The sequence below is a fragment of the Pyxicephalus adspersus genome, chromosome 4 (genome assembly GCF_032062135.1).
Source record: "Pyxicephalus adspersus chromosome 4, UCB_Pads_2.0, whole genome shotgun sequence".
In the NCBI taxonomy this organism is placed as follows: domain Eukaryota; kingdom Metazoa; phylum Chordata; class Amphibia; order Anura; family Pyxicephalidae; genus Pyxicephalus; species Pyxicephalus adspersus.
Genome location: NC_092861.1, coordinates 73,841,762 through 73,860,446, shown reverse-complemented (window position 1 = coordinate 73,860,446; position 18,685 = coordinate 73,841,762). Strand labels below are relative to the sequence as shown.

Sequence of the window (18,685 nt, the reverse complement as noted above, 5' to 3'; positions counted from 1 at the left end):
CTAGTACTGTACTGTTCCTTCTGCCTCTCAGTTCTCGCACAATAGCGAGATCTGACAGGCAGAAGGAACAGTACAATACTGGGCGTATAACACGACCCCCGACTGATTGGTTAGAGTGGGGGGTCGTCTTATACGCCGGAAAATACGGTATTTTACTTTACCTGACTAATGACTAGTTTGACATAACATGTTTATTTTTTTTTCTTATATTAAAGCTCAAAAATATAAACTTAGATTATCAAACCTAATTTAGAACAACACATTTGTTTGGAAAAATGTATTGAATATGTTGTCCTTCTCCTTGAAATGTTCTGTCCACAATAAACTGAGAAATTTCGGTGATTGCCTCTGTTTAGATGAAGAGCATTAGCAATAGGTTTTAAAAGCAATAGATGGCTGTGATATGGCGTCGAGTTGAAAAGTTATCAGTAGGCAAAAGTGCAACTTGGCTTCCTTTAATTTTTTTATGTTTTTTCTCTGTCTTTTTAAAGACGGAAACAACTGTAATTTTCATGTCTGGGTTGGCATTGTTAAAGGCTGACTTTACACTGTTTTACTTCAGTAATATAGGAAATGGTATGTTATATTCTTTGGTGCTTTGTAGTGCCTTTATTTCCTCAAGCCCTTCTCTCTTTATCTGTTGTTGTAACTGATTAAAATCTGTTAGCTGACATTGGACTTACAAATAAAATTTTTAGTAAAAAATTATTTCTGATGGATAATCAACTGTCAATCAAGGTATGTCAGCCTGGGACTGCTGGCATGTTGTGCCCTTATTTATACTTCATATCTGTCAACACCACTACAGGTGTAAACCTATGGTTAGCATTTACAGAAGACAGTGGGGACAAAATACATTTTTCACAATCACTGGGTATCAATAAGTGATAATTTAGCAAAAAATAACAATTAGAAAACACGTTTTACAACTTACTGCTAGCCAAAGGCTCTTTGGCTGCTCTTGGGTAAACTGACCTGAGAGGCACAAATTGCTTATTGCTCTAGGAACCCCCAGGGTTCTGCTAAACACTGTATAGTATAGTGCAAACAGGTAAAAAAACTACTGATTGTTGCTTTGTATTACTATGCTTAAGAATAAGAATTTTTTTTGAAAAAAATGATGTAAGTTACTGTCTTTATCTGCATGACTAACAAGAAAATCACCCCTTTTAGGCTTTAATGTATGCATTTACTGTAGATTACAGCTCATGTTTTCCCACCAGAGAAGCATCATGGTGGATGAGTTTAGTCTTCAGATTCCCCCACCCTTACAGATTATCTACAGTAATAAAAAGAAGTTTTTTGCCTGTTGCATGAATATATTTGAAAAAAAAAACAAATACATTGTAGTTTTAACCACCATGGTAAACGTGGAAATATTTAAATATATAAAACATTGTTTAAAATAGAACCATGTAAATTATTTTAACTTTCCAAAAGGGAAGTCAACAACATGATCTTGTACTCTACAAACAGAAAACAAGAATCCTATGCTGGGTATTAGCTATTCATTATGTTACTAAATGAGTCATCGTTCTGTGTTGCTGAACACCTGTGATTTCTCAACACATTATACCCATGTATCTGTAATGAGTAGGCAGAGATGTCTTCAGGCATTTAGTCACATTGAAGAACCTAGGAAAAAAGCAGCACCTGCAGATACAGATGACGGTCAAGTGGAGCCTTAGAGATAGTAAGAGATCTTTTCTATTGTCTGAAAGTGTGCTTGGTAAGTATTATTTTTTTTTTTACAAACATACTAGAAAATGCCCCCCTTGGTAAAATAAATCAGTTGCCCAGCTGCTTTGTGAAAATCTTTTTGTTATTTTTTGCATAACTTTATTAGATTTTTTAAAAGAGGAGAATATTAGGAATATTAATATTATTTTTACACAGTCTTTATATAGAACCATCATATTATGCAGTCCTGTACAAAGTCTATAGCCATGTCACTAGCTGTCCCACAAAGGGACTCCCAATCTTATGTCCATACCTCTGTCATTTGTCTTTAATACAATCCAAGGTCAATTTTGGGGGGAAGCCTGTTACCCTAACTGCATGTTTGTGGGATGTGGGAGAAAACCGGAGTACCCAGCGAAAACCCACGCAAACACAGGGAGAACCTGCAAACTCCATGTAGATAGTGTCCTGGCCGACATTCCAACCTGGGACCTAGCACTGCAAAGGTCAGAGCACTTGCCTCTGAGCCACCGTGATGCCCAATACCAATGCTATCTGTTACATAGCATGGCAGAAAAATTATATTATATTATTATTATATTATATATATAATGAACACAATCTGGAATGTACTGATACACAGCAAGGTGCAGAACCTTTGTGCAATTCTTAATACCAGACATTTCTTTTCTGACACCCTTTCTAGTTCCAATATTGAGTCTTTGGCATTTGAAATAAATTATCTTATTTTGACTTACTATAACTCGGATGAACTTATCTGCTTTGTAAATACACAGTCATGGGTGCAGGTTTATTTACTAATTTTATATGTGGGCTGTACTGTCTGCTTTTCACTTCCTTAATGCACATCTGTGGCACTCCATGAATATGAGGTGCAGATGTCCTGTGTCAAATGACATCAGGTTGGTTAGAAAACTGTCCACGATCACTTTTGCTGTGCTCTGTGATGAAATGTTTTTAGAGCTCACTAAAGATAAATATATGCTCCTGACTCTTGGGTTTTCTTTAAACTAATCACGTGCTACAAATATATTTTCTTGTCTTACAGATGTTGCAAGAGTGTTGGATCTGAACGTCAAAACGGAGTCTTCCATAAGCCCACAATGACTTTCCAAAGTGTTAATCAGAATGAAGACAGACTGTCACATGAATAACTACTCTGTGATTTTTAGAAAATGTATATTAATAGAGAGAGGCATCATTTAAAGGTAATCTGTTAATTTGTGTTAAGTTTATTCACACCTGAATTTTTGTAAGTAAACAGTTATAATTATTATGTTAACCAATTTCCTTGCTCTGATTGCATTCAATATTTGTTAACCATTAGAAGATTCCAGATATTGTTGAGCCTCATGGTTAGTAGAGGACACCATGTTTAAAGTAGAAGTCAGTACTAAGAGCAATAATACCACACAATCAAATAAAATTGATTACCAGCTCTTTAATAATTCCATCCTATTAAATGCTTTAATTTCTAAATTTATTAGCTTGAAAGCTGAGTCTGACTATCTCCAAAGTGCCAGATTTTGTAGGATGTCCCTGGTTGTTAGTATCTTCCAACAGTGGTAGGACAATGTGGGATTTGCATCTTGGGGGAAGGCTAACAAGTCCTAGTATATAACGATAAAAGTAGCACAAACTGTTGCCCAAACCCAATGCTGACCATTAGAGAAAAGTATCCGAACACACTATGCATAGCACCTTGCTGACCATTTTCCACTGCTAATGTAGAATGTCTACAATGGTTGTGTCACCATCAGAATGGGACCACAGAGCAGCAAAAAGGTGATCTATTTACATTTTTTATATTGTCTATGGCTGGGTGCATTTGGATTACCTGTGAAAGAGATGGCAGCAGGATGCATTATTTAGAAAAAAAAGAAAAAAAGGCTGGCTTGGCAGAGGTGGTGTAACTTAAAGGATCTTCCAATGTCTTGGTGTCAGATACCACAGGATACTTTGTGAGGTCCTGTTGAAACCGTGCCTCATCAGGTCAACACTGTTTTGTTGGCACAAGCGAAACCTACAAAATAATAGGCATATAGTTTTGGCTGATTAATGTATGTATCCAATAGAATTGGTATCACAAAAAAGTATTTTTTTTTTCTGTAAATTCAGCTTTAAGAATATTGTATTACATAGTTTAAGCACAAATACAAAGGCACCAGTAACCAGCCTTTTATTACATGATTTTAAACTTTTTGTTTTTTAATTAACTTATTTTGATATAGATAAATATCAACAAACGATCTTTGAAATCATTTAGATGCACACTCTATAGTAGCGGTTTAGCCGATTTCGGTTTCGTAATTTTAGGAATATTATCTTTAGCGTATTTTTTTCTCGATAGAGCATCCGATTTTACACAAAAGCTGGTTTCTTTTTGACACAAGCGGTTGAAAGGATTTGGTTCGGTACAGTACAGTGTGAACTGCTTTTTTTTTTTTTTGTTTTTTTTTTTTGGAGCTGTCTGTGGAGCCACTTAAAACCGCAAACGGTCTGTCCTGTCTACATCTGTGCACAAGTAGCACACCATCAGAGTACCTTTGCATGTAAGCCACCTTTCATCACAAGTAAATGAATTCTGACTCATTGAAAGCTTGATGTTTCAATCATTGGAGCTTTTATTAGTCATTGTTGGCTTTACAGATTACTCTGTGACTCAGATGGAGAAATGTAAATGAAGTTTCTGAATATTGGCAGGAAGTGAGAGTTTTGAAGCCTACTTAAGGCAGACCACAGATTTTCATTGTTATCCTTATCCTTTGTAGACTTTCATTTTTTTTTTTTGTAACCAGTGCAACATTTGGTTCCACCATTACAAGCACTATTGTCTTATTATTTTTATAAATGGTAATCATCACAAAAACGATCCAGCTATTCAAAGATCCTTTGTTTAATTCATTCAAACTAAGTGACCCAGAGTATTTTCTGCAATTCTCAGGCCATATATGAGTTCAAGTGTAACTATAGATGAAATAAAAAATTCATATTTGAAAATCTTCTAATAGCAATTAAAGGCAGTTTTTGTTCATCTCCATGTCCCCATTGATACCATCGATAGAGCCTTTATTTTTCCCTTTCTTTTAGACAGGTGCATCATACATTTTTGTTTTTATATTTGATACTCAAGGAACGATGAGTGCTTTCACAAAATGATTGCTTGTTATCATCTCTTATTGTGAGTCTGTAAATGTTATTGTTGTTCCTGCAATGGGTAGTCTACCGTTTCTACTACTCCCCTATCTCTTCATTGCACTGAACAGAGAGCTGGGCAACTTGTCTGCAAAGAAATCAAATCTGAACTGTGACCTGGAACATCTCTTTAGCTTTAAGCTGTGTACGCACGTCCAATGCTTCTCATCTGATAATCGGCCCAGGGCCGATATCTGCTGAGAATCTGGCATGTGTACAGCGCCCGTCGTCCGAACGACCGTCCTGGCGGATCCACGGACGATGGATGATGAACGATCCTAATGGAAGTGAAGGGAGAGAGTGTGCAGCAGGGTGCTGCTCCGTCCTTCTCCCCCTCCTCTCTCCATAGATCAGAATGGTGCTGTATGAACAGCACTCGTTCATACATCGTGCAGTCCTTAGTCGTTGAAAAGGATCATAAGAGTTTCATTCCAACGACAAATATTGCACGTGTGTACCCAGCTTTAGTCATGAATGTGTCTCTGGACAGTGTTCTTTGATGACCAACCATCACCTACCTATTTTTACGACACTTTGATCGTTATTTAAACCATTGCCTAAATGCTAACTTAAAATCTCTCTAAGTTGCCTTCATGATGTGTGTGGCTATACTCAATTTAGGAAAAAATAACACTTTTTCTGCAACACTCACCTTTATTCTAAAGTACTTAGTATGTTCTTTTCACCAGTCTTGATCAGCCAGGTGAGACCAGGGTCTTAAACAGAGGAATAACTCATGCTGTGTTTCTGCCGTGTCTTCAGTGACCAATCACAGGCTCGGAAGATAACAAGGCTTCATTGCTTAGAGAATATTTTAGGTCATTAGCCTGATTCTTCTGTCTATTAGGGCTGAATATATCTCAGAACTGGATGGACAGGAATGCAAAACGTATTGCAAGTGTGTCAATAGAACATATACCAGATTTTAAATGTAATTTAAAAAAAGTGTAAAGTTAGATATCATAAAGGATTTTAAGGGTTAAGGCATCGTTTTAGGAGATTAAAAGTTCAGAGTGGTGAGGGATAGCTATTTATGGGGTTTTGGTAATGTAGAGCAGTGGCCCAAAATGTTGGTGGTGCACAGCTCTGTCCACTGAATGAACACAACACGTCCACTCTCCATCACAGGTCCAGACCTGCTTGCTAAACATCCTGAGGGGAAACTAGTGCAGGTCTGTTTCTTCCCCTTTGAGTGACACACGGCTTCCTGTCCATGCGTCGTCGGGATTCTGAGGATTTAGTGGTCCATGAGGTCGGAAAGTTTGCCAACCATTGATGTAGGGCACCCTTTTTTTTTCTTTTGCTTACTTTAGATACTCTGGGCATGCTTCTACAGCTGTGGCCCACTGCCCAGTGAGACCTAAGAGTGGGAAACGAGCTGAAGGCTTTGGCACTCCATTTCATCCTCCAACATTGGTTATTAGCAAAAAAATAGTCATCAGCAGTGAGTGCTGGACACTGTACATGTTAAATTTTCACCTAAGATGGTTATTATAGTTCATCTTGGGCAACATATATCCAGCCATTTAACATTCACCATCATTGTTTTAGTGTTCTTTTACATACATATTTTTTATTACTTTTTTACTTTTTTTTTTTACACCATTCAGATATAAACTTTTTACTATTTTTTTTGTTAGTAATCTATTTCATTTACAGACAAATTTTTTTGTAATAAATAGAAAAAAAAAAAAAATCAAATTTCCAACATAAAATGATGCCACGTCCCATAATGTATATAACTGCAAACATTAAGGAAGCTTCGGCAATTTTAAGGCATCATATCATACCTCACAATTCAAGAAATTTAAGGAATTCAAGAATTTTAGTAGTTAAATGGTTTAGTTTCTTTGTTTCCCATTATATTACTTTTTCTCTGCTGTTCATCCATCATTTACTTACTCTGTTTTTAAATGAGCTGTAGGTAGCAGAAATATGGAATAATTTATTTGAACCATAAAGCAGTGGTCTTTAGCTCCTATGTAATGTAGTCTATAATTGTGTCTAAAAAAATGTCCCCATTCTTCCAACAACTCCTATAGCATGTCTCTTGCAGTATGTATGTAGTATTTAACCATTACATGTTGCAAGTCTGCAGTCTGACAGCTTTATGTAGTTATACTTTGTGTTATGTGTGGCTCTTAAGTAATATCTGGGGCTGCACTTAGGTGGACTTTCCAGTACCTGGGCCCTTTTCCCAATTTTCCCACTGTTACAATGATGCCCATCTTCTGCACCAATGTAAGTGAAGTATTAAGCTACGTACACACTTCCAATTATTATCGTTGGAAAACGAACGACGAACGATCCTGCACGATATCTACGTTCGTCGGCGTCGTTGGTTACTTTTTTTACGAACGATTTTTGCCCAATCGATCGTTCGTCGTTCGTTCGTCGTTCATTTTGAGCGATAAAAATTGGAAGTGTGTACTCACCTTTAGCCCTTCTGGTTGATTCTTGTTTCATTCATCAGACAAAATCTCAGGAGAAGACACAATCGTCTACATTTCAGCTTCTCCACAGAAATCTTCCCAGAAGGAAGATCCTCACCTATGTGCCACCAACACATGGCCATTTTTCTCTTTTATTTTTATAATCTAAAAATTGGTTGTTTGCAGGAGTTGTAGGGAAATCAGTGTGTAAGCAAGGCACTTTAATGAAAGGTCTACTTTAAAGCCCTTATACAACAATAGCTGATTGCATTATCATATTACAGGATGACAAAGAAGTTTGGGCTAACTGGATTGGTGATAAAACGTAAGTTGATGGAAAATACAAAAATAAAAACATCAGGTACAATATAAAGTATATGGAAAGATAGCAGACAGATGTGAGGGGGCAGGTACAGTTTCACTGAGGAGGCGACAGTGGAAAATGTACATCAGAAACCAACAAAGTGTTCAGTTTGGTTAAATTTATTCACAGGAACTGAGACAACAAGTGGGAGAAAATATGCTGAAAGTGTTTTCTTTAAAATCTAGAAAATTTCATTTTTTCAAATCCCAAACTTTGAGGAAGATATTCATGTGGAGAGACAGGTCACTACAGGTTGGGGAAATCCAAAGAAGGTTGGTTCATGATAATATATGCTGGCTGTTACATAAAGTTTGCAAAGCCTAAAAATTATTTAGTTATTTTTTAGTTAGGGATAGCGTAAGGAAGTGTTAAAATGTATGAATTGATGCATTGTTGTCTTGTAATTATTAATGCACTGTTGTACCATTGGTAGTTGTGCACACACACGTGACAACACCAGTTAACAATAGTCATTGTACTGTACTGGTTTTTATTATTGTTACTTTTCACTTACATCAAAAAACAACTTTAAAAGCTTTTGGATAATGGATAACTTTCAGAAAAAAAATGTAGACATCTGGTAAAGTCTATATATTTATCCAATTATTATAGTCATTATAATAGTCATCATACTGGTCTTGTGGCCACCACCATTTCCATCAAAGAGCCTGGATAGCTTCTGGATAATGGTGAGATTTGCATGTATGTTTGCGAACACTTTTTTTTTTACCAGCAGGAGTGATTTGTTTGTTTGCGTTTGTTGGCCTGAGCATAATTTTACTTTTAAAAACTAGATAACAGCAGTGCAATTGAAAAATACCTACAGTGGGAAGATTGAGGGCTTCTTGTTTATTAGGCTGTTTAACTGAAAATAAAGCTCCTTGTGATCAGTTCGAACAAGTAGTGGTTTTATCTTACAAATCTCTCTCTGCCCTAGACCTAAATGCCAAACAGCTTGTAACTTTAGTTAGCCTACAGGATGGAATGAGTCAGAGCAAGCTAAGAATTTTATCCATTTATATTTTATGACACATAACTCTGCTTAATAGTCATGCCCCAAAATTTTTCCAAAGACCCATATTAATGCAGTGAAACATTTTTCCATCTTATGTTGTTTTTTATATTACATATTTTATTTGCATACATCTTTCTTAAGTATGAGTCACTGTAAATACCATTTTGGAATAATCTTGCTATCTTTCATAATCTTACAGTAAAAGGTACCTAACAGAACAGGGTAAGGTCTGTAAAAATCACTACAATATATGTACAGGCTTAAATAATGGGGAATAATTTTTTTTTATCAGTTATAGTAATGGAAATTATCAGGGTCATTTTGCAATACTTACAGCTCTACTTTATTAACAATATAACTAATTTGAAAGTGATTTGATGATAGGATGTCCTTGTTTATTGCTGTCCTCAACATCCCTCCAAACAATTCTTCAAGTGTATTTTCTCTTGCTTTATCTTGGTTTTGACCGTATTTCCATAATTGTTTAAATTGGTTGATGCTTTTGTTACTACTGATACTGAACACTGGTTACATAATATCTGCAGCAGTTGTAACACTTTATCAGAAACCAACAAATTTCAAATGTATTACTGTACATGATACCTTAATATTTTATGTAGGTATGTGCTATCTGTGAGGTATTACTAAAAACCCTTAAAGTAAAAAAAAAAATCAAAAACAAAATCATAACACTAAAGCCATCTTAACAAGCTTCTAATAGTCTGAAAATGGCACACACGGCTAGTTCTTTGCAGCAAGTTATTTACGCTGCGCTAAGGTGAGGTTAGCCAACTAGTGACCTTGTTACCAACACGAGCAGCTGTTAAGTATTTCTTAGTAAATCTGCCTACTCACAGAAAGCAAGTTTGATAAAATATGTTAGTGTTCGTAAATTACATTTTAAGGTTCTCATAAGGTCTTTTGTGAGAACTAGCAATTCTTAATGTGAGTTTACTGACTCCATGTAGGACATTTTATTCAATAAAACTGTTTGTGTTTTAAGTTATTATAAACTAACTTGTGAGTTTGATGTGCATAAGCATGTTATGTATCAGACATATGTCACATAGATGGAAATTTTTCAAACTGTTTTTCTAACATTTGTAATTTTTTTTCATAACATTCTGTAAAGCTGGTATGACTAATTCACAGCCTCTACACCATAAAATAGTGTGATCAGGATAAAAGTAAAATAAATTGAGTATGACCAGCAATACCATTTCTGTTTGTTTCACAAATGTTAAATCAGTAGTCATTGTTCCAAAAGCAATTTAAAGGAAGTTGTGCAGATGTGTACTCTTCACAGCCCACTGCTGGTTTGCATTGCCTTGTGATTTTCTTTTTCCATTGTAGCATACAACTTCAATGCCATTTCAGCTTTAAATATCCTATTTCAATTTGTGTAGTATGGATTGTTGAGCTGGTTCTAAAGAAAACCAGTTTTAGAAAACGAAGATCCGATCCATAGGCCTTTTCTGCACACTTTAATCAATAATAACCTATCACAGTCTATGGTAGTGTTTTTCAACCAGGGTCATCTGGGGGTTGCTTTTCAGGACTTTCAGGTCAGTTTAACAGATACCAGCGATCTTCTTGGGAAACTGTAAGGGCAGCCTTCCTACTAGCTAGCAATATAGATGTCATTCTTCCCACCCCACTAATGTAGTGTGAGCTGTGGATATAGAAATTAATAAAGGGAGGACCTGGAAGTTATTTCAAGGGTTCCCTTATGTTAAAAATGTCATTAAGCGCTCCCTGTAGTCTCTTGGTAGTCCTTGTACTCTCTCAATTACTTCAATTCTGTCCATTCTACCTAATATTTTAGGTTTACCTTAGGTAGACCCAAAGTTTTTGTGAACCCACAACTTTATTTTTTTTTACCTGTTATACTCTCATCTTATAAATCAATATCTATATGTAATTTTCCTATCAGAAGCTCTGAGTTTCCTGAAGTTGAGAAGGTTTAGTACCACTTTAAGGATAGAGGTAGTCTAGACCTACTTTAAAATCCTTATAGGCAAGTACAAATTAGTAGAATGGTAAAAGAAAACATATTGCTTTTATATTAACTACTTTTTGCTTTTTTCTGTGTTGCTCATCCTGATACATTTACTCTCCCCTTTATGAAGGTGGGAATTCTGACCCCTGCATACTGATGCTCATTATCTTAACTACTGCCTCATGTATCATAATGTTTTTGTTCATATTGCACAAAACAATTTGTAAAACTTAAAAAAAAGCACATTGAAACAGTAGATTGTTAGAAGACAGTGGGTGTTAGAATGGTAAAGTGCAACTCAAAAGTTGATATTTATGAAAGTGTCAGGGTGTTGCAACCCTGCAGAAGTATGTTTCTAGGTCTATGTATGGTAGAGAGAGACAGAAAAAGATGACGTAAACACATACTAAATCTAGCAGATGGAGCTGTCAATCACACCTTCCAAGAAACGAGTGACATTGCAAAAGAAACTATTGACTATCATTTTCTTCTGTCATCCCAGTGCTGATATCCCTGGTGTAATTTCATCTCTCTCCTCACCCGTTCAGTGAATGTAGTAGGAATCCCTGCCAAGATGTCATTTGCCATCCTGTTTCCATTTATATAAAAATGCTCTATTTAACATTTAATGAGGCATTGAATATGAACATATATTATCATGTATAATTCTTTAGAGCGGATCCCACAAACTGTTGTATGGGCTATGTAAACTGAAATGAAACAAACATGCACACACAGTATCTTTAAAATTGTATACAATTCATTTAAAAGAGTTGGACCTGTGCACATTGGTATTTATTCACTATATAAATTAGAGGGCATACGTGTAGTAATCCTTCATACTGTATATCTAGTTGCTCAGATTTGGGCTATCTTTAACACATGTTGGAAAAAAAAACTGTCTACATTCAAAACTACCTATATTCTAATGTATTGTAGTCTGCTAGATTAGAGGGCATACGTGTAGTAATCCTTCATACTGTATATCTAGTTGCTCAGATTTGGGCTATCTTTAACACATGTTGGAAAAAAAACTGTCTACATTCAAAACTACCTATATTCTAATGTATTGTAGTCTGCTAGATTAGAGGGCATACGTGTAGTAATCCTTCATGCTGTATATCTAGTTGCTCAGATTTGGGCTATCTTTAACACATGTTGAAAAAGAAAAACTGTCTACATTCAAAACTACCTATAATCTAATGTATTGTAGTCTGCTAGTCTTTAGCTGGTGTTGCTGCTTTTCTTTTCACCTGTTGGTCCTGATAGTGACACACTTCCTGTCTTAGGATAAAATCACTGTACTGTATCTGTCTAGGAGCAGCATTGTCACCCATGGCTGCCCTGATTTGGACTACAAGTATATCTTCCTAATCTCCTTTACACATGGGGAGATATCCTGTAGTTCTGGGCAGGCTCATACCATTTTATATTTTAGTTTAGGGCACACAAAGAACACTGTTCCAAGTAGGATGAAGAAAAAGAATAATGAATGTCCCACAAGCTGGACTTTAAACATGTCTACCTTTGTTCGTCTTCGTTATTTGAAGACATAGGTGTTAGTGGTTTACAAAAGAAAACTAAAGTTGTTTTATGCTTTTAGTGCAGTTCACAGAAATTGACAAAGACCCAGCAATTTACAATCAAAAGTGAAGACATGCAATAAATATCATCACTGTCATCGTCTGTGCTTAAATTATGCTTTACAAGTGAATTAAACAAAATTATACATTTATACCAATGATATGCATTTTACAAGCTCAAATTAGGTATGTATTTTTTTTAACTTTTTTTAAACATTTTTATCACAGTCACAAAGGGCTGCTGGATAGCCATTGGAAAGCCTTGTGGTTCTGTGAGAATAACTAATAGCAGTCAGATGAACATAAGGGGATTTAATTACTTGCTGGCTTTAAAAATCAATGTCCCTGATTTAGTTTAAGGCAGGTGTTTAGTTTCCGTTTGTAAACAGAACAATGAAAGTAAAAGCATGACTAGTACAAAATTTACTTTTATCTGTCATCTTAAGATGGAGCTCTGTGGTTTGGACACTTCCTTCCATTGCAGCTTAGCCTCTGTTTATCTGTATAGTAACATCTGAAGGAACATGTTTGACTACTGCTATGTACTAAACATGTTCTTCTTTTTGCTAATCTTTTTAAAGATTTCAAACGTGAGCAGTGTTACATTTTTTCTACAGTGTAGGTACAATGATAAAGTAATAAAATGTATTTTTTGCACTACCTGTTAATAGGGCTGTTTTCTTTTGCTGCTAACTGATTGGGGAAACAACTAATGGGAGGAGACACTATTCTACTTTAATAATACCCAGGTAATGTTTTCCTAAAGTAATTGGATAGTCACTGTGGGCATGTATTTGTAATTATGAAAATATACATTGGCAAAAGGGTTGGGAAAAATTTACACACTCACTCAGGCCTGGATCAGCAATGTGTATTGACAGTATCCAGAAAGACTTGTGTCCGTAATGGTTGCAGTCATTGCTTTAAATTAAATTGATACACAGTGAAGAGGAGTCAAATGACTTGCTGGATACAAAACAGAAAAGCCTCCCTGTTTTCTGTTATTGTTTGGTGTGCAGAGTTTAAAAGTATAAAGCAGACATCATATTGCGGTGGATTGTATGATGCAAGGGGTGGATACTGCGCAAAATGGCATCATCATGTAGGTGTGTCTAGAACAGCACGGTGGCTCAGGGGTTAGCACTCCGGCCTTTGCAGAGCTAGGTCCTAGGTTCGAATCCCAGCCAGGACACTATCTGCATGGAGTCTGCAGGTTCTCCCCGTGTCTGCGTGGGTTTCCTCCGGGTACTTCGGTTTCCTCCCACATCCCAAAAAAACATACAGTTAGATTAATTGGTTTCCCCCTAAGTTGACCTTAGACTACATTAATGACATATGACTATGGTAGGGACATTAGATTGTGAGCTCCTTTGAGGGACAGTTAGTGACATGATTATGGACTTTGTACAGCGCTGCGTAATATGATGGTGCTATATAAATACTGTATAATAATAATAATAACAACAGTATGATGTCCAAACACAGGCCTGACTACAATGATCTTCTACTCTATAATGAAGCTGATCTGTACATTTTCCTTGATTTACTCAAGGACAACTTTAGGCTTTATCTTTTAGGTCCATACTTAGCCTCTTAACTGATCCCCACTACCACTAAGAGATTACATGTATCAAACTGTATTTGAGGCACAAGAGTGTGCACCTTTTAGAATCCTAAGATTTGGAGCTTAATTCATTAGTTGTAAGACTGGGTGGAAATTTGCTATAGTAAAAAGTAATAATCTTAAAGTGCAGCTATAAAGCTGCACAGGGTTTGTCCCTGTTGTTATATTTGTTAGGCTGTAGATTGTAGCTAAGTGCGCATCTAAATACTGACCCTGTACTTTTTAATTTGCTTAGTAGGTTTAAAACTTTCAATCTGCTTTAACCACAGAAAACTGTGACTCATGGTTTAATTTACATGCATGTTTCTATTGACTGAAAATAATAATTTGTAAGGAATTTAGAATATCAAGGTCAATTAAGTTCATATGGCCGGTTCATAGGGTCTCTGTAAGTATGATTGAATCAGCTGGTTGCACTCTGTACTTGAAAGCTGATTTAAAGCATTAGAATTGCCAAGAAAAGACTCAAGTCTGTGGCTAGCATAACACATTGACAAGTCCATCAAATTATTTCAGATATTTATAGATCTGTTCTAGGTGACTAGAAATGGCAGTCCCTGTAGGTGGTGAGAGGAGAAGATGCCAAGTAGCAGAAGAATGTTGTTGAGCTTGTCTTGAATCTTCATGGCAACTCATGCAGGAATTTCAGCTGCCTTTTTCCTATTCCAGCCCAAGCTTCTAGATGCAATGAATCCCCATATTTAAACATTTTTATCTTTAATCTTCAATGTATTAATACATTTTTCTGTATTGACTAAGATTGTAATGATATTTTATTTTAAACATGGTTAGTTGTATGCATTTAGTGATCATAAGGTACTGATGATCTCACCTATGGTAGTGAACAAAGACAGCATCCAAAATACATCATTTTTGTCCTTTAAGAATAAAAATCCCAGATTCCTTTTTTCTTTTTCAAATAGAGTTTACATTTTTAGATCCCAAAAACCAATTCCCTTATATTTTGTGTAGCTGGATTTGTAAAGTTTGATTTTTAGGTATAGCTTTAAATAAAATGCATTGCCTTTTTCTAGACATACTGATCACATACTGCTAAATATATACAGGTATATGACAATCGAAAATCCGGCCATCGATAATCCGGGTCCTTCAGTTTCCCGGCATGAATTTCGGATCACATTTACAATACAAGGACTGCAGTACACTGTTTGGCCACTAATGTTTTCATTTCGCTGTTCTGCAGAAACATTTGTTAGGTCTTGCTTGCTACACTACATACACGTTGAGGCGCCCCTGCTGCCTGCTCATGTTTAGCTTTTGCCCCATATTCATTAGTAAAGAAGTATGTATGGGGCACCAAGAAGCATTCGATTTTGGAGGGTCATAAGACATTTATTTTTGTGTAATCCATTTACACCATCAGTAGTGTAATACAATTCAGTTTACCTTATGTGTTAAAAGTTTTTGAAGAATCACACCTGCATGAAGCTTTTCCAAGACATTTGCTTTTGTCTGATAGGACCAAAGGCAAGAGCTCTTTGTCTAGTTGTGCTTCTGACATGACTGCATATTTCTGCATTTGAAAGAAAGGTTTCCTTAGCACAGCATGTACTGCAGTTTGGTAATGAATGTTATTGGAAGTTTAGTACATTATTTAACACTGATAAAAGGATAGAAGTAACCACTGTAATTATATTTTCTCCTCCCTCTATTTTCTCTCTTTCACTATTCGCTATTAAAAGTTATTTTTGAAGTTAGTAGATTATCTTAAAACTAGGTTCGTTTTAATGTAGTTTTTTAAGGTAAGATACAACAAGAGAGATTTCAAGCGTGAGCAGTGTTACATTTTTTCTACAGTGTAGGTACAATGATAAAGTAGTAGTATTTTTCTGAGCTGTTTGAGTTACCTCCCTGAAAACAGAATGTAGGTCAGGAAAGTCACAGAGAATTCAGCAGTTTTTATCTCCATTCTGTGATTCAAATATTTGAGCAACAAGGTTGGCATGACATCTAGACAATTTCTAATTTTAGGGGGGGGGGGGGAGTCATCAATGGCAAGTAGTCAGAAAATACATTAATCAAATATTGACTAAATGCACTAAAGTCATGTCTGTTCTTACTTTCTATGATCTGTACATTTCTTCCAAATGTTTGTATTAATCTATTATGTGTTTCCTGTAAAATAAACCAGTCATTTCTGTTTTCTCATTGTGCAGGGTTACTGGGCTTATATCTGCCCCCTGTAGTTTTTAGTGTTAGGATGAGTGGGCCTGCTAGGTCACCTCCACAGCTCGGGTTGCTGTTATGTGCATATACTGCTTTTAATATATGGGGTTGCAAAAACATTTGTGTACACAAAGTGGACTTATATTGTTTGAGGCCCTTTGAAGAAGGTATATACACAGACATTTTGCTGTCAGGATTTGGCATGAATTAGAGTGGGGAAGAGTTTCAAGTTGTATGTTCACCTGCTAGGTTTTTATGCAATTTGTAGGAAACTTTCTATTTATTCCTATAATTGGGCTGTGCTGGGACATAATATTAAACAGTTTTTCCAACAGAATGAATGGAGATTTCTTGCAAATGTAGGAAATATATTTCGGGAAACCCTGTAACAATGAATATGTAGCTCCCAGACCACTAGCTAATATGTGGCATGAGGTCAATATAGGATTTTGGAATGTGGCTGGGGGTTAATTATAGGATAACTGTAAGCTTTATGCAGTCTACACAATACAATTGCTGTTTGTGTAACCCTATTATTTTCTGATGAAACCTTTTATAAATTAAAACTAGTAGACTCCATTAATCAAAACATATAACGAGACATGCACATCATATTTCAAAAGTGTATTTCATTAATTTTTTTTTATCAATTTTTCCCCAAAATACAATTTGACAGCTGTAAAAGTTTTCACGAGTATAAAGCAAGTTTAAATAGTCTTCTTTTCACAGCACTGCAGAAATATCAAGTGTATTAATGCAGCATGATGTGAACTTGCTAGCAATACTAATGCAGCTAGGCTGTCTGTTGAGGGTTATTTTAGGGAGAATTAGTATTCTTTTCTTGGCATCCATACACTAAATTCATAGGGCAATAAGCAAGTACTTGTTAGCTCTTCCTCCCAAAGACTTTCAATGTTTTTATAAATTATTTTATCCAGTGAGGCATTCTCTGCAAGGCAAATGCTGTGGGATTCATTTTAAATCAAAGAGAAACAAATGCAAATTTTACTTTTTAAAAAACTGTCAGGTTCTGCTGCTGTGCTGTGTATAACACATGTTTAGCAGTGATAGTGGAGGTGGGAATTTGCACTCTAGTTATCTGCTTTACAGGTGGTAAGAGTAGAAAAAAGAAAAAAAAAGAATATGGTTATGAAATGACCTTGTATCCAGAGTTGGGTTTGTTATCCACTCCTACAAGGATTTTTCTGACCACTGATCATCGACTCGATTTTAGACATTTTTTTGACCACAGATCTTTGCAACCATTAAAAGCTTGAACACAAAAATGAGTTACAGTAAAGTTTTCTTTTAAGTTGTTATATTAGGTGTAAAGTAATTTAAACTTATCTCTAGGCAAACTATAAAAAGTTGAAATACAGATATGAAAGCTGTCTTATCTGCCAAAGATTGTATTTATGTCCATTCTCTTAGATTATAAGCTTTTCTAAGCAGGGTCTTCTCCTCCTGTGTCACTGTCTTTACCTGTCTGTCATTTGCAACCCCTATTTAATGTATAGCACTGTGTAATATGTTAGCGCTATATAAATATTGTTTTTTATTAATAATAATAATAATAATAATATTAATAATAATAATTCTGTTCTGTTATTTACACAAACCTACTATACAGTTTGCATGGTGATCTGATTTTTCTCTGATGCAGGTAAACAGTGCAGGCCACCTTCCCATTTCCAGGCCAATAATAGACCGTAAAGAAGCAGTACAAACTGATAAGGCCATCTCTCTGCTCTTGCCTCTCCTTTTATTTACTACCTATATTCAGACGCAATTCTGTATGCTAAAAAGTCCCCACAGTACTTTTTTGTCCTGTGTTTCCACATGTCTCTTCCTCTTTGTGTACTGTTACTTCATACTTTTTATCTTCTTACTTTTTTACTATTTTCTTACTATAATTTCAACAAATGGGCAAAATGAAACCCTAATACTTTAAATCGGCCTGTCAATATAAAGGCTCAGCCTGAAAATCAGTAAATGTCATTGTGTGTGCTGTAATGATCACTTTATTAAGGTTGTTGTGCACACATCAAAGGTAGCATAATTTTAGCCTCTTTGAGCTTGTTTGGTGTTCTAATTCATCTGTAATCAGACAGCAGAACACATGTATCACTTGGAAATGTAGAGCTGGGATTTTTATGGCTAGTATCTTACACTTCAGTGAATCCCAGATAAAATACATTTCTCAGCAGGCTTACCTTACCAGTGTTTTATGGGGATCAGCAGGAATCAAGTGTTTCTTTATTTTGGTAGTTTCTTATTATTTTCTTTAATCTTATTTTTTGTCTGATGTGGCTACTTTTAGTACTGTTAACAACATGGAGTGCATTTTAATTGTGTAGAATCTATTGGCAAAATAATCTTGGCATATTTATTCACTCCTGTACAGGGATTTTCTTCTTACATAATGAAGCCTATGTAAGTAACCTTTATATAATAAATAACCTTAAATAGCAAAATGTTAAAAACAAACTCTGTGCATATCCTTGCTTTTGGCAAGAATTCATTTAAACACGTTTCTTTTAGGATGAATGTTAGTCCATTTGGTCTTATAGTAGATTTCCCTTTTT

The 18,685-nt window shown here is 35.6% G+C and overlaps 1 protein-coding gene across 2 annotated transcripts in view; it reads left to right on the top strand.

Moving 5' to 3' along the window:
- The window catches only part of BACH2 (BTB domain and CNC homolog 2), a 164,671-nt gene that overhangs the window by 77,280 nt on the left and 68,706 nt on the right, over positions 1-18,685 (top strand). For both annotated transcript variants that reach the window (XM_072408646.1, XM_072408647.1), the window contains one exon: positions 2,750-2,909. In XM_072408646.1, the coding sequence (XP_072264747.1) occupies positions 2,877-2,909 (33 nt within the window). In that variant the 5' untranslated portion in view covers positions 2,750-2,876. The remainder of the gene's footprint in view (positions 1-2,749; positions 2,910-18,685) is intronic.